The 23,859-nt window shown below is 41.4% G+C and overlaps 4 protein-coding genes across 4 annotated transcripts; 2 read left to right on the top strand and 2 right to left on the bottom strand.

The window, feature by feature from the left end:
* Positions 1 to 922: 922 nt before the first annotated feature.
* Positions 923 to 5,285, top strand: LOC143211882 (uncharacterized). Its single transcript, XM_076429969.1, has 4 exons — positions 923 to 958; positions 1,263 to 1,912; positions 4,409 to 4,439; positions 4,559 to 5,285. The coding sequence occupies exons 2-4, from the start codon at positions 1,263 to 1,265 to the stop codon at positions 5,207 to 5,209; spliced, it is 1,332 nt and encodes a 443-aa protein (XP_076286084.1). The 5' UTR covers positions 923 to 958; the 3' UTR covers positions 5,210 to 5,285.
* Positions 2,709 to 4,018, top strand: LOC143211914 (protein G12). The gene is made up of 2 exons (XM_076430042.1): positions 2,709 to 3,052; positions 3,171 to 4,018. Exon 2 carries the CDS (start codon positions 3,244 to 3,246, stop codon positions 3,946 to 3,948), a length of 705 nt encoding a protein of 234 aa, XP_076286157.1. The 5' UTR covers positions 2,709 to 3,052; positions 3,171 to 3,243; the 3' UTR covers positions 3,949 to 4,018.
* A 3,641-nt stretch (positions 5,286 to 8,926) lies between the features above and the next one.
* On the bottom strand, positions 8,927 to 13,984 carry LOC143212165 (uncharacterized). Its single transcript, XM_076430621.1, has one exon. The coding sequence runs from the start codon at positions 13,893 to 13,895 to the stop codon at positions 9,066 to 9,068; it is 4,830 nt and encodes a 1,609-aa protein (XP_076286736.1). The 5' UTR covers positions 13,896 to 13,984; the 3' UTR covers positions 8,927 to 9,065.
* Positions 13,985 to 16,181: 2,197 nt separating this feature from the next.
* On the bottom strand, positions 16,182 to 17,160 carry LOC143212167 (protein G12-like). Its single transcript, XM_076430622.1, has one exon. It carries the CDS (start codon positions 17,141 to 17,143, stop codon positions 16,487 to 16,489), a length of 657 nt encoding a protein of 218 aa, XP_076286737.1. The 5' UTR covers positions 17,144 to 17,160; the 3' UTR covers positions 16,182 to 16,486.
* Positions 17,161 to 23,859: the final 6,699 nt, after the last annotated feature.

Here is a 23,859-nt window from a genome sequence, read left to right as displayed (position 1 = left end):
TTTATCTATGTAAGTAGGAGTTGTCAAAGAACGTTAACACATGAATATCGAGTGGAACTTTTGCGTAAAACTGATACGAAACGTGATCAGAGATTTACTTTAGAACGTAGTTTAATTTCTTCCTTCCGGCAAATTCTGGATAGTATCTGTATTGTCTTCATCTAATGATCCACTGTCAATGGTCTTCCTTGGGCCAAGAAATTATTCTTGCATCCATTTTGATAAGGCTGTTCCAATTATCCAAGTTATCAAAAATTAAAATAAATATATTGCACAGGTGGTCCGCGGTTTCATAGAAAAATGATTAGGTTCGAAATTTATATTCTAAGTATAGCAGTCTAATTGTAAGTAATAATTTTTGATAGTTCCAACCATGATAAAGAATTCCGAAGAACCTAACACCTGCAAGTTTGTTTTGCCATATACACGTGCAGCATATCGAGATAAAAGCTGTAATTAATTTCTAAAGGTCGTTGTAAATCTGCATTTTTTATTATTTCTTCGACAAAAATTGCAAATTTTACCATTACATGCTCCTCACATGTCATGTTGTTTTCCTTCTACAAGATAAACTGATTTGACAAGCTGCAGACTATTATATCGTGAAGTATGTATTTTTCTTTCGTTATCAGTATTGAAAGAAAAATAATTGCAATTTTATGTCAAGAAGAAAAAATTCTATTGTGAGTAAATAGACATTTTTATTAAATATTCCGTGCAGAAGTCGATGGTGTGCTATCTCTAGTGCTCGATCGTTTAATTATTACAAGCTTGTTGATACAGATCTTACATCACGGGAGACAGGTTGTTCAAGTGTGATATAATACTTAGTACAAAATTTTACCTTATCAACTTCTTTGAGACTGATAAGGCTCACGGTATATAAATTTCGATGTTCGACCGACTCAACATTAACTTCCTCTGAAGCAGCAACGGCGAGAACTCCTGAAGCCTCAAGGTGAGTGACCAAGCTTTTATTCGAATAATTCTTTGAAAATTGTTGAACAAATTGATATTACTGTCAACTATGTTGCTAAACTGCTTGCCAAGTTCTTTGGACTTTGCGAAAATAATTTACTAGATAGAGTGGACTTATGCTATTGAATATTTTAATTAAATTCTCTTGAGTTTTTGGTTTTGATTTTTAAATAATTTGGTTCTCATAATTCATCTATTAAACCACCGTTCTTCCACTTTGCACCAAAAATTCTCTTACAAATCATCTAACAAAATTCTAACAAATGCGTACTTCATCTTCGCAGATGAAATTCATACTCGCAGCTTTGGCTCTGGCGGCAATTGCCAGCCCGCTGAATGCCTGGAAGTTGCCAGCTACAGGCTCAGGTGCCCTGGCCAAGGAACTCAATGACATCGTGGACCTGGTCCCGCTGAAGGAGGTAAAAAGCATCATCAAGGACTACATCAGTCAAGATCCACAGGTGCAAGCTGTACTAAAGATCGTAACATCCGCCGAGACCGTGGCCTACGTCAAGGAACTGGAAGCAGTCCCTGAATTCAAGGACATAGCGACGTACATTCAGAATGCTGGTCTCGACATCTACCTCATGTGGAATGCTTTGAACAAGTCTCTCAACTTAGCGCCCATCAAGCCCCTGGACACCTACAAGCCGGTCAGTGGCAAGGGAGTCAAAGGTCTCCTGGATGACCTGAAAGCTGTCGTACCTTTGGAAAAGATCACGAAATTGTTCAACGAGAAGAGCAAGAACTCCCCCGTAGTCAAAGATCTTATTAAGGAGGCCAGCAACCCGAAGTACCAGAAAATCGTCGAAACCGTCCTTAAGAGCGCCCATCTTGCTAAGTTGCTCGCTGCTGGTCAGAAGCAAGGAGTCGCCCAGCAGGACTTCCCGCTTGGATTCAGCGTCCTCTTGAGTGCTCATGTTGTTCGTAGCCAGTATTAATTGTTCAACATACTTTATAAATTCGCATGTATTCAAGTTTTGGGAAAATCATGAAATAAATATTTAACGCAGCAGCAACTTTTCTTGTTGTCTCTGACTTCGTTCCTAGCCTAGATCCACTTCTACGTATATCGCCGCCTGAATGTAAGAACTAGGTTTAACTTACAATTCCTTATTTTAGAGAAATTGATGAAACAGTAATTTAAGGTTTTAAGATTATGGTAGGGAGACCGTTGTTTTAAACGTAATGCCAATATCTGCTCATATTTCTTTATTTTAAGTGGAACAATACATGAAAAAACATCATTTTGGATAAAAAAAAATTTTTTAAAAGTCGAGTTGCCCATTTATAACATAAATAGAAATCTGTATTTATTTTTTATCTACTTTGAACACTGCTTACTAGATGTAGATTACTTTGATAGGTGTTACCCAGTTTTTACATTAAATTCTACTTGATTTCTTCTTTAATACGAAGTAGATAACTCAAAATGTCCAAATTTCAAGTTACCTAGTTCTTACATTCAGGCGGCGATAGTCTTAATGATCAATATTTTTTTTAAAAATTGTATGTCAACTTCACACCAGTTCCTTGTAACTGGTATAGGCCATTTTTATTTCGCATAAATCACAGATAAATATCACGAATATCATGAATTTCACGTCAGATAATTTTGATACTGGTTTTTCGGGTACAATTAATAGAACTAGAGTCACTATACCGTACTGCCAGCCATTGTTTTGCATCCAATGGATATTGTTTATTTATTTCGCAAGGGTCGTGAATGCAGCACAGTTTGAAAATGTCTCGGACCGAGTTTACTTCGCGTTACTCGCGAAAATTAAAATGTGATTAAAGTTTCCATTGTCTCGAGGCTACTAAATCCTTAAGGAACAACAGATCCGAATTCTATCACCGGCATTACCGTTCCGCAATCTCGAAACTTGTTACAACGGTTCCAGGAGTGAGACGTTCCCCTTTGCGGGAAGTTCTTTCGACTGCCATAACCTACTACGGGGTTTCGTTCGGCGTTCCTGGAACCCCACGGAAGCGTTCGTTAACGCACAATGGCGCGGGAAATTCGCGTCGTTACTTAATATCCTGCTGCTCGGATACTGAAATTACAAACACAGTAAATAACATTTCTAATAGTTTCTATCTGATGCTGTACAGATTTGTGGTTCGTTTTCAATAATCCATTTTTGTCTTTTAACTTTTCTCTAATTATTTCTTTCATCATCTTCTTCCAGGTGAACGATGAAAATACTTACAATCCCAACACAATGACTTCGATATAGCCTCAACGACAGAAAATCCACAGCAATGAATCCACAAATATTAATAATGAGCGCGTTCGCCGCAGCCTCGGTGGCTTTAATTAGTTTACTAGCCTATCGAATGGGTCACCGGTCTGAAGAAGTTGATCTAATGAACCAACCACCATTGAAGGACAATAGCTCGTTGGACGAGGACCTGTGGGACATCCTAGCGTTCGTGCCTCAGAACGACATCCAGGAGATCGTCGAGCGATACATGAAATATGACAAACAGATCGGAGAAACTGTTAGCTTCATCAACGACCACAAACGATTCTTAATCAGAGAGCTTCAGAACATGCCCCAAGTGAATCGTATAATTCTTTTTTTGATAAAAAACGGATTGGACGTGGATTACTGGACAGAGAAGCTTCAGATTGCCTGGAAAATGGCGCCAAGGTACGTCAGGAAGAATAAGGACGTGGCGACTGGAGGATTGACAGTGATGATTGATAAAATCCTGCACACTATACCGTTGCACGAGTTGAACGAGTTGCTGAAGCAGAAGGTCAGGTATTCTGGCAGTTTTCGTAGGCTGTTGATGATGTTGAAGTCGAATGATTTCGATGACCTCTGTAACTCGCTGAGACAGAACAGAATGATGCATCATCATTATTTCTGGGCTGAGGAGAGCGGTCTTGAAGTTGGATTCGCTGGGGAGTTGCTGAAGGACCTTCATTTTTATCTGACACAGACTCTGCTGCCTTGCTAGAGCTGCGATTAAATCTACGAAAAATTTCCTAATATTTTGTGTTCTTGATTTTGTAGATGATTTCGTAAAAATAAAGATAATGGAAAAATTGCTTTTGCTGGTTGGAAAGAACAGTAATCATTTTAGCAGCGTATAAATATAATTAAACTATGTTGGTTCCAATGTATTAAGAATTACAATAGTATTTTTTAAGAAATGGGACTGTAAACACAGCTGACGCTTCTTGCTTGTCTCTTCAAAGATTTGATATCATAATAAAGCCTGTCATATCAACGTCCAAGTAGTTAATCCAGAAAAGTGTTTCTCTGTGAAAACAAGAATTTTTTTATTACTAAATTTAGATTGTGACAACACATAGACAACAGAAGGTTATAGATTATCTAATCGTGTTAATCTAGTGATAAATGAAAAGGGTATATATGCTACAACATTAAGACATCCAGAGCCATATTCCCTTCAGTACTATCAGCTGGAAGTCCAGAAGACACAAGGTGAGTATCACACAATAGCATTTATTGTAGTAATACCTAAAATGTTTTAAATGCTATTCTCAGCTATCAAAATGCTATCAAAATGACTACTTAATAAAACTTCGCCATTTTCATCGCAGATGAAGTTCGCAATTGTCGCCTTGACACTTTTGGCTGCAGCTAGTCCTTCGACTGCATTCAAAGTCCCAGCTGCAGGCTCCGGTGCACTCGCCAGAGAAGCGCAGGAGTTCGTGGACCTCGTGCCACTGAATGACGTTGTCGAGATCGTCAGAGCCTACATCGCTAACGACAATGAGATTCAAGCTCTTCTAAAACTAGCATCATCGGCTGACTCTGTCAAGCTCATCAAAGAAGTTGAAGCAATCCGTCAATTCAAGCAGCTGGCGAAGCACATCCAGGAGGCTGGACTCGATATCTACAGTCTGCTGAACAAACTGAACAAATCCCTTCAATTGAACCCTATCAAACCTCTGTCTACCTATCGCAAGATCACCGGAGGAGCCAAAGGTCTCATCAAGGACCTGCGCGATGTTGTGCCAATAAATGAGTTGAAGCAATTGCTAGAAGAGAAACAGAAGTCTTCGGCTGTGGTCAAAGATCTTATCGAAGAGCTACAGTCGCCTGGAAATGTCTTATTGTACTTGAGAGTTCTTTCGAATCCAAATCTAGCGAAGCTGCAAGAGAACGCTCACAAAGCTGGTGTTCCAAACGACAGTTTTGGAGTTGCGTATGCTGTCGTTCTTACTGCCCATGTTGTTCGTAGCAATTAGCGAGTGGTAAAATCTTGTGTACAATTTATTTTGTATCGTGAATTGCATGTCTTGTATGAGTAAATAAATTTTTAAGCCTGGTAATTGCCTGTGTTCTCGTTTTCATCATTCCCTTCTGAAATTCTGAGGCCACCTAAAAATATCTCATCTATTCTTAATGACACAAAAAATATTTATGGCATAATTTAAGTGGTATCGAAGGAGGAATATCATAGAAGATCAATTTCTTTTGTCCGGTTAGGTTTTCATAGTTTTCTCAAGGTCATCGTTATTTTTTTATCGGGAAAACTGATATTTTTTTATTCCATCTCTTATAGCGGCTGAAAAAATACATTTGAATATGCTTAAGTCATTAACAAGAGATGGAATAAAAAAAAAATAAGTTTTCCCGATAAAATATAACGATAGGCGATAGGTCAAAAGAAATTGTTCTTCTATGATATTCCTCCTTCAATACCATTTAAATTACGCCAAAAAATTCTTTTTTGTGCCATTAAAAATAATGGAGATATTTAGGTGGCTTCCTTTAACTGAGACACTCTGTATAGATGATACCTGTATCAGCAACGATCGTGACGTTATCTTCCAGAATCGCGCCACTTTTTAATCGTAATCTTAATTTCTCGAGTGGTACATACTATGTATCACCGTGTTCATCAGAAACCTCCTTTTCTCGAACAATGCTATTCGTATGAAGTATAAAATGTTGTTCAGTGTTTTTGTATTACAGCACAGTTTTGTTGGAAAGTTGAGAGAATTTGAGGGAACGGGGATCGATGTAGCACCGGTGTACCTTGAAGTTAGTAAAGCGATTGTTAATAATTGCAACCTTTGGTCGCACGTAGCGTCATGGAAATTTCGGTCACCGTTGCGCAAGGCTTTGTTCGCCTACAGATAAAATTTTAATTGAAATTTCCGTTGTCGTTTGAACGCTGTTGTCGCGTGAAGATAAAATTTTAATTGACGGACTGCGAATTAACGGCGGACGTTGCCATCGCCGTCAAGTTATTATCAGCTACACGCGTTTGCGAGTTGAGAGCGGTGTGATGGACACCTGAGTGGCGACATCGGTCTTGATCATCACGAATCACTTTATCATCGCTGATTGTGGATTTTAGGAATTTTACTTAACGAATAATGCGACGAACCGCCCCTGTTCATGATACGCAGAAATCACAATATGTATCTACATACAGTCAATTTCGAATATCAATTCAAATCAAAATTATTTTCGAGGTTCGAGAATTGTATCGTGAACGATCAATGTCCGTATTGGTAATATAGATGATTCATCTATATTCTATATAGTTCAAGAAAATATCGACAGTTTATCATATACATTGTACAAAATCGATATATATTGGTGTATCGATTAAGAAATTATTCACGATTTATCGATATATCGATCAAGGAATTATCGATACTTTATCAATATATCGTTCAAACTTATCGATATATCATTCAAGGAATGATCGATATAGTATCGATATGTCATTCAAACTTATCGATATATCGTTAAAAAAATTATCGATAATTTATCGATGTATCGTTTAAAAAATTATCGATATATCATTGAAACGTATCGATAATGCATCGATACATTTTTCTGGAGATTATCGATAATTCATATTCAGCTATCACAGCTGCTTCTCCGGGTACTTCGAAAGATCGGAACCAGTTCCGAAAAATCAACTGGCCCTAATTCGCTGGTCAGCGACCGTAATTATCCATCGACTTCATAAACTATCTCCACAGACTCGATTAACTCGCGCAGCGGAGTTGCGCGGCCAGTCGAGCGGAGGTCGGAAAGTTTGAAAGACTGCGAAGATAGCTCTTTTTGTTTTCTGTTGCGCTTCGGCCTTTCTTTTTCCTGTTATCTAGCTTCCTCGGTTCTTCCGTACCCTCAGCCTTCGTCGAGTCGAGCACCCAACCCCCGACACGGTCGCGTCCGATTTTTCTTGCTTCGTGTAAGACATTTCTCAGCGGGATTTCCCGTTTCACTCGATCATTCGCCTTCCATTTATCGGTGTTACTGGATCTCGGCCTGCTTCTCATGACTTTCCATTACGGCACCGAGCTACGAGGCTTATTAAATTGCAACAATTTTAATTAAAGACGGCGCCGACCCTTTCCCCTTCCTACAGTTCCTTGCTTGCTTCTCGCGCTCGATTCAAACGATCGATTTTGTACGATACATGCAATATGTCAATATTGCATCGGTAACTTCCAATATAGCGTAAGCCTCAATATGCAAAATAATACGGGTCTTTCAAATGATTATTTACGTATATTCGAAAATGTGCGTGGTACAAATTGTTAGATATAATACAGAGCATTTCGATTCTTATTGGCATTAAAAATATACTTAGTGAAAATTGTTGCATACGAGTCTCGATGTGCAAAACGATAGAGAGATTTTTACGAGTTTCCATTACGAAGGAGCGACAGTGAGTTCCGAGGCTTATTAAATTGTAACAATTTTAATTAGAGACCGACAGCATCGGCTCGTTTTACCCCCATTGTTCCTCGTTCCTCTTCCACCCCCAGAAGGAAGACGCGCCGGTTAAGACAGCCCCTCGATTTCCTTTTAAAAGTTAGCGCCACGTGTTCGAGCCCCGTCCTCTTTTATTTATTGAATGGCCGCGAGCACCGCCGGCCATTCGACGCACGCGGCGCCCCTTTGCTTTCTCGTTTGATCGACGAAACTTTCGACGCGTTAACGAAGCGCCGTGCCGTGCCGGTCCCCAATGGCGCACGGAATTGATCACTATGGCCGGGAATCGACGGTGCACCATATTCCGTTTGATTTGAACGGTGAAGGTGGGGTGCGATTTCCGGATGGACTTTATCAAACGGTCTTTGATTGATAATCGAATTTTTTCGCGTTTCCATAGAGCCGATTGTTCGATTAAGCGGCGATCTTTTCTTATTTTAACGTTCATGAAATAGAAACAATTCTTTTTATTCGTGCTCACTTTGCTTTTTCATTTTCAGGAATAGGGATTATTTTCTCGAACTCAAACACCGATAAAAAATTTTAATCTTTAAACTTAATACTTTTGTTAACGACTACCATTATAATTAAACTTAAACTATTGGGTTGTAACATAAGTTCGTAGGGTTTTTTTATTAATCCTTTTTATTGAATATTTTGAATTCAACCATGCTCCAAGTTTTTGAGCAAATCCCATTGTTTGAAGGTGGCGAGAAATTGTCATAGCTGTACTGCCCATCTTCTTGGCCAGCTCCCTGCCCGTTTGACGGCCATCTTCCTTCAAAAGTGTCTTAAGTCTTAAGGCGGTCCTCGTCGCACATGGCAGATCGACCGGAGCGTAGTGTGTCTTCCAGACACAGAAATTGCCATTTTTAAAATTGGCAAGCCATTTCTCTGCAGTAGATTCTCCTATGACGCCCACTCCATACACATCGCAGATATTTCTAGCTGCTTCGGTAGCGTTCTGGCCTTGATGAAAAGCGAGAAACAATAGATGTCGAAAATGGTGATTTTTGCCGACCTGAAATTCCATTTTAGGTTAAGTTATGTTACTCAAGACTACGTTATTCAAGATAACGATTGCAACACGCTTGTAAAGCGGAAAAAGCAATTCAGAATGCTGTACACAATTTTTAAAAAATTAGGTAAATTGATTCAGAACAACAGCGAAAATAAAACCTCTATGAACTTATGTCACAACCCAATACATCTAATGACAAGTACACCAAACGCGAGAACACAGCAGAATATTTTGAATCTTTCAAATTTATTAAAAACTGTACATAATTTACACAAATAATTTCACAGTAGTAAAGAGCAGTATCATTATCCAAATCGTGTATTAGCCTCGCAGCAGGAACCTTAGTACATTGGCACGTCAGGAAGATCGTAGCCGATGATTTTCTTGATGAGCTCCTTAACCGGTTCAAGATCAAGACCAGCGGCGATGACTTTGGCCCTCATCTCGAGGAAAACAGGCGAACTGTATATCAAGTTCACAATGTGCTTGAAATCGTCAGATCGAATCTTTTGCATGAAGTTCTTGAAGGCGGGAGAGTTAGCCATCTTCTGGTAGTAGAGAGCCTTGAGTTTGTCCCGGGGGAGAGTAGCGATCACATCATCGACTAATCTCTTCAGACCACCCTTGTTGACGAAGGTGGTTGCGGAGTATAATTGGGGTTTAGGTGGGACGTAGTCCTCCATGCCGAAGAGTTTGTGGACCCTCTGCAAGAATCCGAACATATCGAGACCAGCGTCTTCAAGGTAGAGAACGAGCTGTTGGTATTCCTTCATGGCCTCGACTTGACGAACGAGGACATGGAACTCTTCGCTGTAGATGTACTCGAAGGCTTTCTGGATCTCGTCGTCATCCATGTAGGCGATCACGATGTTCATGATTTTTTCTATGTCCAGGAGGTTGATGAATTCCTGGAGGTCCTTGCCGAGTTCAGGGTTGGAGAAAGTAGCAGCCTCGAAGTTCATTGGCACGTCAGGAAGATCGTAGCCGATGATCTTCTTGATGAGCTCCTTAACCGGTTCAAGATCAAGACCAGCGGCGATGACTTTGGCCCTCATCTCGCGGAAAACTGGCGAACTGTATATCAAGTTCACAATGTGCTTGAAATCGTCAGATCGGATCTTTTGCATGAAGTTCTTGAAGGCAGGGGAGTTAGCCATCTTCTGGTAGTAGAGAGCCTTGAGTTTGTCCCGGGGGAGAGTAGCGATCACATCATCGACTAATCTCTTCAGACCACCCTTGTTGACGAAGGTGGTTGCGGAGTATAATTGGGGTTTAGGTGGGACGTAGTCCTCCATGCCGAAGAGTTTGTGGACCCTCTGCAAGAATCCGAACATATCGAGACCAGCGTCTTCAAGGTAGAGAACGAGCTGTTGGTATTCCTTCATGGCCTCGACTTGACGAACGAGGACATGGAACTCTTCGCTGTAGATGTACTCGAAGGCTTTCTGGATCTCGTCGTCATCCATGTAGGCGATCACGATGTTCATGATTTTTTCTATGTCCAGGAGGTTGATGAATTCCTGGAGGTCCTTGCCGAGTTCAGGGTTGGAGAAAGTAGCAGCCTCGAAGTTCATTGGCACGTCAGGAAGATCGTAGCCGATGATCTTCTTGATGAGCTCCTTAACCGGTTCAAGATCAAGACCAGCGGCGATGACTTTGGCCCTCATCTCGCGGAAAACTGGCGAACTGTATATCAAGTTCACAATGTGCTTGAAATCGTCAGATCGGATCTTTTGCATGAAGTTCTTGAAGGCAGGGGAGTTAGCCATCTTCTGGTAGTAGAGAGCCTTGAGTTTGTCCCGGGGGAGAGTAGCGATCACATCATCGACTAATCTCTTCAGACCACCCTTGTTGACGAAGGTGGTTGCGGAGTATAATTGGGGTTTAGGTGGGACGTAGTCCTCCATGCCGAAGAGTTTGTGGACCCTCTGCAAGAATCCGAACATATCGAGACCAGCGTCTTCAAGGTAGAGAACGAGCTGTTGGTATTCCTTCATGGCCTCGACTTGACGAACGAGGACATGGAACTCTTCGCTGTAGATGTACTCGAAGGCTTTCTGGATCTCGTCGTCATCCATGTAGGCGATCACGATGTTCATGATTTTTTCTATGTCCAGGAGGTTGATGAATTCCTGGAGGTCCTTGCCGAGTTCAGGGTTGGAGAAAGTAGCAGCCTCGAAGTTCATTGGCACGTCAGGAAGATCGTAGCCGATGATCTTCTTGATGAGCTCCTTAACCGGTTCAAGATCAAGACCAGCGGCGATGACTTTGGCCCTCATCTCGCGGAAAACTGGCGAACTGTATATCAAGTTCACAATGTGCTTGAAATCGTCAGATCGGATCTTTTGCATGAAGTTCTTGAAGGCGGGAGAGTTAGCCATCTTCTGGTAGTAGAGAGCCTTGAGTTTGTCCCGGGGGAGAGTAGCGATCACATCATCGACCAATCTCTTCAGACCACCCTTGTTGACGAAGGTGGTTGCGGAGTATAATTGTGGTTTAGGTGGGACGTAGTCCTCCATGCCGAAGAATTTGTGGACCCTCTGCAAGAATCCGAACATATCGAGGCCAGCGTCTTCAAGGTAGAGAACGAGCTGTTGGTATTCCTTCATGGCCTCGACTTGACGAACGAGGACATGGAACTCTTCGCTGTAGATGTACTCGAAGGCTTTCTGGATCTCGTCGTCATCCATGTAGGCGATCACGATGTTCATGATTTTTTCTATGTCCAGGAGGTTGATGAATTCCTGGAGGTCCTTGCCGAGTTCAGGGTTGGAGAAAGTAGCAGCCTCGAAGTTCATTGGCACGTCAGGAAGATCGTAGCCGATGATCTTCTTGATGAGCTCCTTAACCGGTTCAAGATCAAGACCAGCGGCGATGACTTTGGCCCTCATTTCGCGGAAAACAGGCGAACTGTATATCAAGTTCACAATGTGCTTGAAATCGTCAGATCGGATCTTTTGCATGAAGTTCTTGAAGGCGGGAGAGTTAGCCATCTTCTGGTAGTAGAGAGCCTTGAGTTTGTCCCGGGGGAGAGTAGCGATCACATCATCGACCAATCTCTTCAGACCACCCTTGTTGACGAAGGTGGTTGCGGAGTATAATTGTGGTTTAGGTGGGACGTAGTCCTCCATGCCGAAGAATTTGTGGACCCTCTGCAAGAATCCGAACATATCGAGGCCAGCGTCTTCAAGGTAGAGAACGAGCTGTTGGTATTCCTTCATGGCCTCGACTTGACGAACGAGGACATGGAACTCTTCGCTGTAGATGTACTCGAAGGCTTTCTGGATCTCGTCGTCATCCATGTAGGCGATCACGATGTTCATGATTTTTTCTATGTCCAGGAGGTTGATGAATTCCTGGAGGTCCTTGCCGAGTTCAGGGTTGGAGAAAGTAGCAGCCTCGAAGTTCATTGGCACGTCAGGAAGATCGTAGCCGATGATCTTCTTGATGAGCTCCTTAACCGGTTCAAGATCAAGACCAGCGGCGATGACTTTGGCCCTCATTTCGCGGAAAACAGGCGAACTGTATATCAAGTTCACAATGTGCTTGAAATCGTCAGATCGGATCTTTTGCATGAAGTTCTTGAAGGCGGGAGAGTTAGCCATCTTCTGGTAGTAGAGAGCCTTGAGTTTGTCCCGGGGGAGAGTAGCGATCACATCATCGACCAATCTCTTCAGACCACCCTTGTTGACGAAGGTGGTTGCGGAGTATAATTGTGGTTTAGGTGGGACGTAGTCCTCCATGCCGAAGAATTTGTGGACCCTCTGCAAGAATCCGAACATATCGAGGCCAGCGTCTTCAAGGTAGAGAACGAGCTCTTGGTATTCCTTCATGGCTTCGACTTGACGAACGAGGACGTGGAACTCTTCGCTGTAGATGTACTCGAAGGCTTTCTGAATCTCGTCGTCTTCCATGTAGGCGATCACGATGCTCATGATTTTTTCCATGTCCAGGAGGTTGATGAATTCCTGGAGGTCCTTGCCGAGTTCAGGGTTGGAGAAAGTAGCAGCCTCGAAGTTCATTGGCACGTCAGGAAGATCGTAGCCGATGATCTTCTTGATGAGCTCCTTAACCGGTTCAAGATCAAGACCAGCGGCGATGACTTTGGCCCTCATCTCGCGGAAAACAGGCGAACTGTATATCAAGTTCACAATGTGCTTGAAATCGTCAGATCGGATCTTTTGCATGAAGTTCTTGAAGGCGGGAGAGTTAGCCATCTTCTGGTAGTAGAGAGCCTTGAGTTTGTCCCGGGGGAGAGTAGCGATCACATCATCGACCAATCTCTTCAGACCACCCTTGTTGACGAAGGTGGTTGCGGAGTATAATTGGGGTTTAGGTGGGACGTAGTCCTCCATGCCGAGGAGTTTGTGGACACTTTGCAAGAATCCGAACATATCGAGGCCAGCGTCTTCAAGGTAGAGAACGAGCTCTTGGTATTCCTTCATGGCTTCGACTTGACGAACGAGGACGTGGAACTCTTCGCTGTAGATGTACTCGAAGGCTTTCTGGATCTGGTCGTCATCCATGTAGGAGATCACGATGCTCATGATTTTTTCCATGTCCAGGAGGTCGATGAATTCCAGGAGGTCTTTGCCGAGTTCAGGGTTGGAGAAAGTAGCGGCCTCGAATTTTTTCAGCTGGGGGAACTCGATGCCAAGAACGGTGTAGATGATGTCCTCGATCAGGGCTATGTCGATACCTCTGCTGTTGATCATGTTGCGGAACGTCAGGTACTTCTGGTTAGAGTACATCGCGTTGACGAACCTTTGGTGGTTGTCGGACTTCAGGTGGGCGACGAATCCACGGAAAGCTGCAGAGGTTCTCATCTTGTAGACGTAACCGTGGATGAACTGGTCGTATGACACCTTGTCCTTGACTTCCTCCCAGAAACCTTTCAGACCGTTCGTCCTGTACAGGTCCATTGGTGTGAAAGCTGGCAGACCCAACAGTTTGTTCACTTTGTTGGTGACGTCGACCAGATAGACTCCGTTCTTCTGCATGTAGTTGGCGAAGTTGTGGTACTCAGGGATGGCCTCGAGTTCCTGCACCATCTGTTTGAACTCGGTCGTCTTCATGTAGCTCATCAGTTCTTGGAACTCGCGGTCTTCAGCTGCGTACTTTAAGCTGATCGCTGCGATCTTCTGAATCGGGATCATGTCCATGAAGTACATCACGTCATCGTAGAGGGGACCTTTCCCGAAGACGGGCAACGCGCTGCTCGAGGCGAGCGCCAGCAAAGCGGTCAGGGCTGCTAGCTGGATTCTCATCTGTTGAGCAGAAGTTGGATTTAATATGGTGGTGGAGTAGTGACTGATGAAGACTTTTACTAATTTAGAGATTAATCATTTTCCAGCGAGACAAGAATAAATTACAAAATGTTGCCATCGGTGTTCAATAACAAAATTTCGAAAATGAAAAGAAAAGTTCAGAAATTAATAAAAATGAATAAATTTTCTGTTGGCTTACCTTGTCTGCTCCAGTTAGCGATACTAATGATGTTCTGAATTAGTTGCCAGTGTTTTATATACTGAATGATATCTGACACCTGACGTGTCCTCTCCATGTTCAGAAAACGATAAGATTTGAAATGTGCACCTGGTTAGACGATCAGATTGATCGGTAGTCGTCTTTTCCAGGTATTATCGGTTAATAATTAGACGCAGCTGTGTTCAAGTACCTATTTAAAAAACAAATGATGATAATGGTAAAAAATGTACGAATCTCTTCCAGTTGATTTGAATTTGCACTTTTTAATCGGATGCTTATTTGAATCTATTCATACTGCTGTTCTATTGAATTTGCAATTTTTATACTGAATTGATGATTGATCATCCCGCTTGATAGCGGATGTGATTATGTGTCTGTGCAACAAACGATGACAGGAGTGAACTATAAATAAATTACGGACATTTCTTTTCAATAAACGAGACGTAGGTATATGTATAGTATAGTGAGAAGCTGTAAAATAGTTTTCAACCGCGACTTTTCACTGAAACATTGATCATCCCCGATATCTTCTTACAGATCTCTTATTACCCACCTGGAATGCGATAATCAGCAATGATATGCATCGCAGCATGCAAGACGATAAATGGAATATTTAATTCCTTCTCGTGTTAGCATAAAGTTAAAAGTCTCCGATAGCGATACTGTATCCGACAGACTAACGATTCATAAATTAACTAGTCGTGCTCGTTCAGAGTGATCAGACGGTTTGCTCATCCAATTACTAATAATATATTACTGGAAATTTCTGGTTCTTACGCTAATTAATGAAAGTGCGAATTTGTTGCTGATTGGAAATTATTTTGGCTTGGAGAACAATTACATTAATTCGTGTCAGTGTTACAGCAGCTCCTTCTATTTCTTAAGCAATTAAATTTTGCATCTTATTCTCGTCAGACATTTTTTAATACTATCAGTGGACAACCGTTACAACAACAACAAAAAATCGTACGCAAAATTTTGTGGGATTGTTATAAACAGGATAGTTCAATTTTCACATCCGCGGTCTTTGGAAGAAAACAAGATTATGTGTGTTCATTATGGAAATTTGTAAATTTCAGAAAATTTTCGATAATGTATCAAGTTTGAGTTTTTTAGGAAATAATGCCATTTTCATTTCTTCAGTCTAGAGGAATGTAGAAGTAAATGAGCCCAGGTGAATCATTGTGCAAATTTTGTTCACAGAGCTGCAATAGGAGAAACATGGTGAATTTTTAACCTAGGATTTACTGATTCCTTAACCTTGGATAATTATTAATTATCATACGATATCTACTACATTTTTCACCTTCATGTAAAATATATAGTTTATGTTACGAGATAATTCATAAGTACAACATTAAGCAATTGCTTCAATTGCTTCAAGAAAAACCAAAATTTAAAGATCCCTGATTGATCTATACCCTACCCTAAGGATCACAGGTACTATTAAGGATTAAGATTTTTAAATTTTTATATCAGTGTTCTTTTAAGATTTAAGATTTTTAATCTTAAAAAAAATTTGTTTTTTAGCTTCTGTTTCTTGTTCAAGGTCAATTTTGCGGGGAGTTCCTTATGCCATTATCGACTAAATCGGAGGTGTAGAATCGCGCTATGGTGTCCGCGACATATAATTTTGTAGAGTAATATATTCCACTTTGTCAGTAAAAATTGAAGTATATTTTTTATAACGATACACATACATTATTACACGTTGAAAATATATAATATAGGATACGTGTGTGTAGAAACAATAAAAGAGTAGAACAATCAAAGATCCAAGTGTCATTAATTTAGAAAGAAGTAGAACATAAGATGAATTTCGAAGAAAATATCTTGAACGTCTGCTGACATAAAGATAATTTATCATTGTGATCAATAAACAATATCAGTCGCTATCAGCTATTAGACTTTAATTCCCCTAATCTCTCCACTCTTGATCGGTATCAAAGCAAACGGAAAACACGCTCTAATATAATACAACAACTTCTCAATCATCACCATTAGATTGCAAATCTTTATGCATTTATTGCTTACGAAAATTTTTAAAAAATCCTAGAATATGAAATTCGATATATTTAAGCATTTTTTTTATTTATTTTGGATTTACAATGGCTATCATATACCAAACTCTAATAAGACGCACACAGCACATATCATCAGGGACAATGAACAAAAGATCAAATTACAAATATGCATCTTTATTGTACGAAATTAAAAACAGTATAAAATCATTAAAAAATTGAACATCTCTCAATGGAAACTCCATAAAAATCTCTTAAACATCAATGGGGAGGTGGATGCCAAGGAATCTCTCCAGGAACTCAACGACAGCCTTGTTGTCAATGCCTGCTTTCGCAGCCTTGTTAAGGATAGCGTTGAGGTTGGGGTTGGCAGCGACAGCGTTAGCGATCTTCTGCATGTCAGGGGACCTGATTCTCGCCATGAGGTCAATGAAGACCTGGGAGGTGGCCATCTTCTGCTTGTAGATGGCCTTGAGCTTGCTGACTGGGATGAGGGCTTCGACATCGTCCAAGAAACCACGGATTCCTCCGGAGATCTTGTAGAGCTGGTAGGTGTTGGGAGCCTTCAGGCTGGGGAGACCCAGGAATTTGTTCAACTTGTTCACCAGGTAGTAGACGTCAAGGCCACCCTTCTGGATGTAGTTCAGCAGGCTCACGACTTCCGGAATAGCCTCAGTGTCGTGGATCAGAGATTTGAATTCTTTGTCTTTAAGGTAGGACACCAGTGTACCGAACTCTCTGTCTTCAGCGATGTATCGGATGATCAGACTGACGATCTTGTCCGTCGGGATCACGTCCATGAAATCCTGAAGAGTGTCAGCCAACGCCCCACTGCCCGTACGAGGGAGCTTGTAGGCATTTATGGGGGTGGACACGGCCAGAACGGCCAAGGCTGCCAAAACGAATTTCATCTGCAAGTCAAAAGCATCGTTTGTTTATTTATTTGAAAATAAATAGTTAGAGTTAAAATAGCTCCGAGTGCAAAGGGTTAAATGACTCAAGAGTTAAGTGATCGATTGAAATTGGGTTAAATCGAGCTGGAAGCCTAAACTTGGACAGACTGAAAATCAGCTAAGATAGATCACTATGTGATTTTTTATCATGAAGTTATGAACTGGATAAAGGTACTGATTATTTTTTAACGTCACTTACGGAACCATAAGTGGCATTTAGCTTGAGACTGACTCGGGAGAAAGTGAAACTCGAATGCAATTTCGCGGGTCTGACCCGTGTTTGCGATGGGGGATGAATATTTGATACACGCGAAAAGTTTCGAGGACGATTAAATTATTCGACCGAAGATGGAAGTGATCCCTAACCCTAATGGAATAAGTGTAAAAGCTGTTCAAAGCGGTTGCTTCTAGCTGTATCGAAGAGTTTGCGAGTTTATGGTTGCTAGCGTGCGCGTTTACAGTTGCTGGTTTGAGTCTGTAATGTATTCCAACACGATATCACACAAGCAAATGAATATTCAATATATGTTCTAAAATCATAATTATTTGTATACAAATAAATTTTAATAATGCTCAATAAAGATGTTCTTTTTCGGCAATAAAAAATAAATGCTAGAATATGAAAAAACCAACTAGTCCTAGAGAATTGATCCATGAATTCACTTACCATATTGCTGCTGTCTGTGAACTCGACTGATTGATGCTAACTGGACCTCTGCGTGCGCTTTATATACGGATTTCTTCTGTGCTTGATTAGATTAACATACCATTCGATAAACATTGTTTGCGTTGCATAAACACATGTCGTAAACAATCTCAGGGGAAGTCCAAGGACGATTCAGGTACAAAAATCACTTTGCGGATCGATACAATCTATCGAATATCAGATCAGAGAAATTCGATGTTATCGGTTTCCAGGCGGCGTGGGTGGTAATTGAACTGGTCTTACATTTACATTTACGTCAGTCGATCGTCGATTGTTTGCGGAGAAGAGACGGCCGTGTTCTGCTTTTTCTTCGGAGTAGCAAGCGGAAGTTTCAGGTTTTCAGGTCCCTCGTACCGGAGTGCCCTATCTCGCTAGGGTTTAACGTAATTTCGCGGCTGTTCCACCCTTCCTTTTCGCAAGGTACAGAGGGATGCAAGCCCGGAGGATGAGGGAAAACGACGGAAGCGGCTGGAGGGCGGCGGCAGGATGAACTCGGTAATATAAATTCTAAATGATATTACGTCACTCGAGTCGCGCCGACGACGCGACGGACGAACAAAAAGATTTATCCACTCCTACGACCTTCCAGGTCCGCCGCGTACACTCTTCCCGCCCCTGAGCACTCGCTAACAAACAGGCACCCTGTTCTTCCTTCACTTTAAAACTCGGGAAATTCTCCGGTTAAATATTTGACGGTCGGACACTGCGCGAAAAACGTCTTCCCTCTGCGCTTACTATTTTTTACTTTCATAATTATCGGCACATGTATAATCCAAATTCAAATTCAACTCACAGCGACCCAATTTAAATTCAAATTCAACTTTCAATCATTACATTTCAAATGAGCCCTTAGGTAGTGCTTGTTATTTCAACATTACATGGAATTCATTTAGCGTTAAGATCCTCTTTCCTTCAAATATCTCGAAACAAGAAATATGTGACTTATACCACTTTTTGTATTATTTCCAGAATTTCAAGTGAATACATTATGAGGAAATTCGTGCGAGATACCATTTGATATCGCGGCCTTCGTTTCGGTTGCGGTGACAGGCACTTGTCAATCAATTGCATAATCTATCGCTACTTAAAATCTTGCCAATTTATCTTATCGAATTGAAGAGAAATCAATATCGCCAGATTACAAAATTTTATGTTAATTCACATTGTGAAGCATATTAAAAATGCGAAACAATAAAAATTGTGTTATTTCGTTTTATCAACTATGAAAATCGACAAAATCGAAAATAAAATATCATTCAAATCTACAAAACAGAGTGAACAAACTGAAATTGCAATTGTAGGAGATCTCTTACAGCGTCCAGTTCGTCCACGCACTAGACAGCGAATTGTTTGGCAATTTCAGGAACAATAACGGAATTGCCCGAAGTATGTGGGCTCGGGCTTAATTGCCGTAAGCCACTACGGACGCGTCATCGTAATTGTTCTCCGAAGGGCCGGCAATTGCTTGGTCGTTCCACCTGCGCGTTCAAGTCGCAACAAGCCGAGTCGTATCAAATTATTTTCTCCCGCTGGCCAGGCAAACTTTTGCTCGATATTATGGTAGCACGTGGTGGTAACAGCCCTTCGTAACAGGGCTCATCGTTACCGGCGTAACGGCCTCGAGGATTTTCACGAGGAAACAAGAAGCAACTAGGAAAATCTGTTTCGCAATTCCCTCTGACTCTCTCTCACTCCCTCCCTCATTTCACCCTCTCTCTCTCTCTCTCTCTCTGCTTAGAGATTCGAATCCTGTTCCGAAATCTTGGGATTCCCGCTACGGTGTTTTCATTAGGTTAACGTTCTTGTTCATACTAGCGAGTTCAGGCTGGTTCGGAGACTTCGATGCACGAATCGTACCTATTTGCTTGAACATTGTTGCACAGCGTGCGCACTGTGCAAATATTTTTACTTGTCCTGGATATTATTTTTAATAATGGGAACGGTATGGATCTCAATATTAAAAAATGCCATATTATGCGGTCCTCCCGTCGTTCTGTACCTCTTATATATCCTTACCGTCTTAATGACTGTATTCTCTCCTGAATAACAGAAGTTAAGGACTTAGGAATTCACTTCTCCTCTACCTTAGACTCTTCCAACCATTTTTATCACATTGTCAACAATGTCAACTCAGCTTCAAGAATGCTCGGGTCCATACTTCGTTTTTCCACTGATTTTCATTCAATCCATACACTTAGGTTGCTATATATTACCCTTGTCCGTCCCCTATTAGAATATGCTTCAATTATATGGTCCCCGAAAAGTGTTAAGTATGAAATCATGTTCGTGAGAGTGCATCATAAATTTCTAAGGTTTTGTGCATATAAGACAAACAATCTAATGTCAATCTTTGATCATGATTACTCTAAAATATTAAACATAGTCAACCTGGAAACATTATCTACTAATCAATTTCTACATACCTGAACGTGTTTTGAGAACGAGAGCAGGATTTCAAACAATGAAATCCAAATCCACATACGGAGTAATAAATCCTTTAAATTTCATTATTGAAAGCTAAAACATACTGTATAATAGTATTGATTTTTTTAATGGCACGTTACAGGAATTCAAAAGAAAATTACGCAAGATTATCTGTTAATATCGTACTTGTATTTGTTTAGTTTCGCGCTTGTCCCTTTTTATGTAAATTTTAGGTTAAGACTTTTTTTTGTTCTGTTCCTTTTTGTTTTTATCAGTTCTACTGTAAACAACTGTAAACATTTGTATAAAAGGACCTCGGTCCGTATTGGACTATCTATGAACTAGCAGTTGAATGAACAGCAAAAGAATAGTCATCACGTGTTACACCTGTGTACATCTAAAAATACAGTTTCCCGTAATAGATATAATAGTTACCAGGAATACCAATCGTAGCAAATTTAAACGCGAGATCAATGTACCTGATACGACGAGTAATCACATCACGTAATACCACATCACGTCAATTCGATCGATCTGAAAGATTCGGTGGGAAACGGTAAAACCACTGATACATTCCGTTCATCTAATCCCCATCGGCCTTGTTTCTTTAAACAGCCTGTTATCGGCATGCAAACAAGATTACACTGTGTCAGGCAATAATAAAAAATCGAACGACCGTTTATCGAGTGCCTCGATCATTATCATTCGACAAAAACTGCATACCAGGTGGTGTTGGCGAAATTAGTTGCTCGATCATTTAGCTTCATTTTCCTCCAGTCAGCTTTCTTCTGTTTGTGGTTGCTATAGCGAATTAAACGATTTAATAAAAATTCTGCAAACAGTGCATCCTACGTTAAATCTGAAACAATTGAATATTGTGGAAGCAGGTGAGAATATGTTGCTCGAAATGGTCCCAAAAAATCTGTTCCACGAGGCGTAATCTGATGACGGGAATCGGACAAACGTGACCGGGCCAATTGGATACCCCTTTCCGTTTGATGGCCGAAAGAAAACCGTCGGCTGGAAAAACCGGGTCCACAACGAGAAGGAGACAAAGCGATCTTTCGGCTGGCTTTCACGGGAATCGAAACCGTGGGACGAGCAGCGGGACGATTCCACGGAGAAGGCGCCCGTAACAAATCCTCCGCGAGTAATCGAGGTCGTGCCTCGGCTAGGTTTTACTCTCGAACACTTAACTCTATTGCGATTGGATTCCCGGCTCGGTCCTCCTTCTCTTTGACCCTCATCCTGCCTCTTCCGAGCACCAGCTTTGTCTCACCAGCGTTTCCTAAAGGAAACTTCCCTGCTCGAGTCTGTTTTCATCTTCTGTTCGAACGCCTACCCCTCCCTGTATCGTCGCACAGGGCTCTTCTAGCCGAAAACCTTATTGATAGCGACGCGATGAAACACCCTCGAGACGCGGATCGGCCCTTCGATGAAGTTTGATGCGCCACAGTAGCTGCTATCGTGCTCTATTGCGTCTATAGTGATCGGGGATTTTCTTATTTATTTTTATATGCCACGAGCTTTGTGGAGGGTTCGAGTCGAATTCGGGGTATGGAACAGGTTAGGGTGTCTTTAGATTGTTGTAACTTTGTGAGAAAAATTGGATAGGCTCAGCAACTAGGCTCATCTGAAAGGGTGAAGCCTTTCAATCTATTGAACATTTTTTAAATTTTTTGATGTGTTCTATTTGGTTTAAAATGATTTGTAAATACCTGTATCTGCATAATCAAAGCCAATCAAGCTTATCATACACCTGATAAGAAACGAAATGAAAGGAGGGTGATGACAAAGTGAAATAAATATTGTCCATGAACGATCAAGGTCATCAGGATTATCAACCATCTTTTCCAAGATTGCGATAAAGATACTTAAACAAGCCTCGCTGGGCACTTGAAAGCAAACTCACAGATTCATGAATTTTATCAACGGTTTCACAAGTAAGAAAAGGGAAAATAATTAAAATTTGTTAGAAACACAGCGTCATTTAACTCTTAATCTATCTGTACAACTTATAAACATTACTGTCTACCATCTTCTAAAAATTCGCAAGCTCCGCCCAATAAATCCTCAGGGGCCCGGTAATAGCGAATGACAATTTTCTATTAATCCCTTTCGCTGTTCACCAAACATCAATTCCATGTTCCGCTGGGAGAGCCGGCTCTCCGGATTTTGTAAACAATTCCCAGGCATACCGCTGTCACGGACGCTAAGCTCAACAAAAAGCAATTCCGGAACAACATTCGACTGTCACGAACCCAACAAACTAACAATCCATTTTCCCACGATACATCGTTTGCCCGGGCATTCTGCATTCGCGTGCACGGTCGGAAAACGCGGACACGCGACTGTGAAAATATGTTTGCTCGCTGAAAAGAAGAATCCATCCCCCTTCAGGCCGACAATATTTTTATCGTCGCGACCCTTTCGGCGCACTTTCGCGAAACACCGGGGAAGAGTGCAGCCATCAATTCTCGCACTCGGGCCCATTATCCGAACGCCGCGAGCCTCGGAGACTGAGATTAATGCGCCACTAAACGAATAAATTACGTTCCCGGGAAAGGACGCAACGAATCTTCTCCTGGACCTCCATTTTTGATGATCGACCGGCGGTGGCGGGATTGTTCAAAGTTCGTGTTTATACCAATAAATTCGATAAAACTGCAGAACTTATTCTAAATGGTTAAAAATTGACTTTCATTTCCCCTGGAGAAAACGAAATGACTTTCCGAACGACCTGATAGTTTATTTGCGACAAAGGGTTGAAAGTTCGTAGCGTGGATGTAATTCGATGACGAGCAAGAACCAAGATTGCCAGTTGGCCGCAGTCAGCACGAAAGAGGCGAGCAGGAGTAAACGTACCGGGGTTAGCAACCACCGGAGCACGGGCTCGCATGTATTTCAATGTCGGGACATCCGGTTGGGCCGACGAGTGATGTGGTCTGCTACCCTCGTGCATCCGGCCGTCGCCAAACAGCACGGCGTGTGCACACCAGGCCGTTCTATGTTTGCGAGGCCGTCGACTTTCCACGACGCCATCTTGCCACGCTCTGTGCGAGTATCAGGCTGCTATCATCACAACCACGAATTCCTCCCTAATTCTCCATGAACGAAAATAATTACACCAGAAAACGAACCAGACATTCCAATAAATTGCAACATTTTACATTCGCCACTATTAGCGTGATTAAAACGTCTTTATCCCCAAAAATGTCACAGAAGGATTGTTATTTTTAATACTTAAATATTGATTAGTAAACTGCGGATCTTTATGCAAAATAAAAAATGTTTGCATTGACTGCAGAACACAGGAGCCGAATAAAAATTGTATTCTTCTTTTAATTATCCTATCGAGCTGAAATTAATACACTGATGTCCTTAAATCTTCTTAATTCGTCCACTACTTTAAAATTTACGTGTCCATTTTCGTCATAAATGCATAAAATCCGCAGTCCATTGATTAGAAACGAATCAAATTTGATTGCATTTAAAAAGAGAGACGTAACATACATATTTGTTAGACTTTGTTTAAAATCTTCAT

Source organism: Lasioglossum baleicum, chromosome 9 (assembly GCF_051020765.1).
Source record: "Lasioglossum baleicum chromosome 9, iyLasBale1, whole genome shotgun sequence".
Lineage (NCBI taxonomy): Eukaryota > Metazoa > Arthropoda > Insecta > Hymenoptera > Halictidae > Lasioglossum > Lasioglossum baleicum.
Note: the sequence above shows the minus strand (reverse complement) of the source record. Positions and strands in the feature narration are given on the sequence as shown.

Excerpts from the sequence above, each read along its gene's own strand:
- LOC143211882 (XM_076429969.1), top strand. The coding sequence starts at position 1,263 with ATGAAATTCATACTCGCAGCTTTGGCTCTGGCGGCAATTGCCAGCCCG. Across the intron at positions 1,913-4,408 it reads GCTCATGTTGTTCGTAGCCA|TACTATCAGCTGGAAGTCCA; the intron begins GTATTAATTGTT and ends TATTCCCTTCAG. Across the intron at positions 4,440-4,558 it reads GGAAGTCCAGAAGACACAAG|ATGAAGTTCGCAATTGTCGC; the intron begins GTGAGTATCACA and ends TTTTCATCGCAG.
- LOC143211914 (XM_076430042.1), top strand. The coding sequence starts at position 3,244 with ATGAATCCACAAATATTAATAATGAGCGCGTTCGCCGCAGCCTCGGTG.
- LOC143212165 (XM_076430621.1), bottom strand. The coding sequence starts at position 13,895 with ATGTACTTCATGGACATGATCCCGATTCAGAAGATCGCAGCGATCAGC.
- LOC143212167 (XM_076430622.1), bottom strand. The coding sequence starts at position 17,143 with ATGAAATTCGTTTTGGCAGCCTTGGCCGTTCTGGCCGTGTCCACCCCC.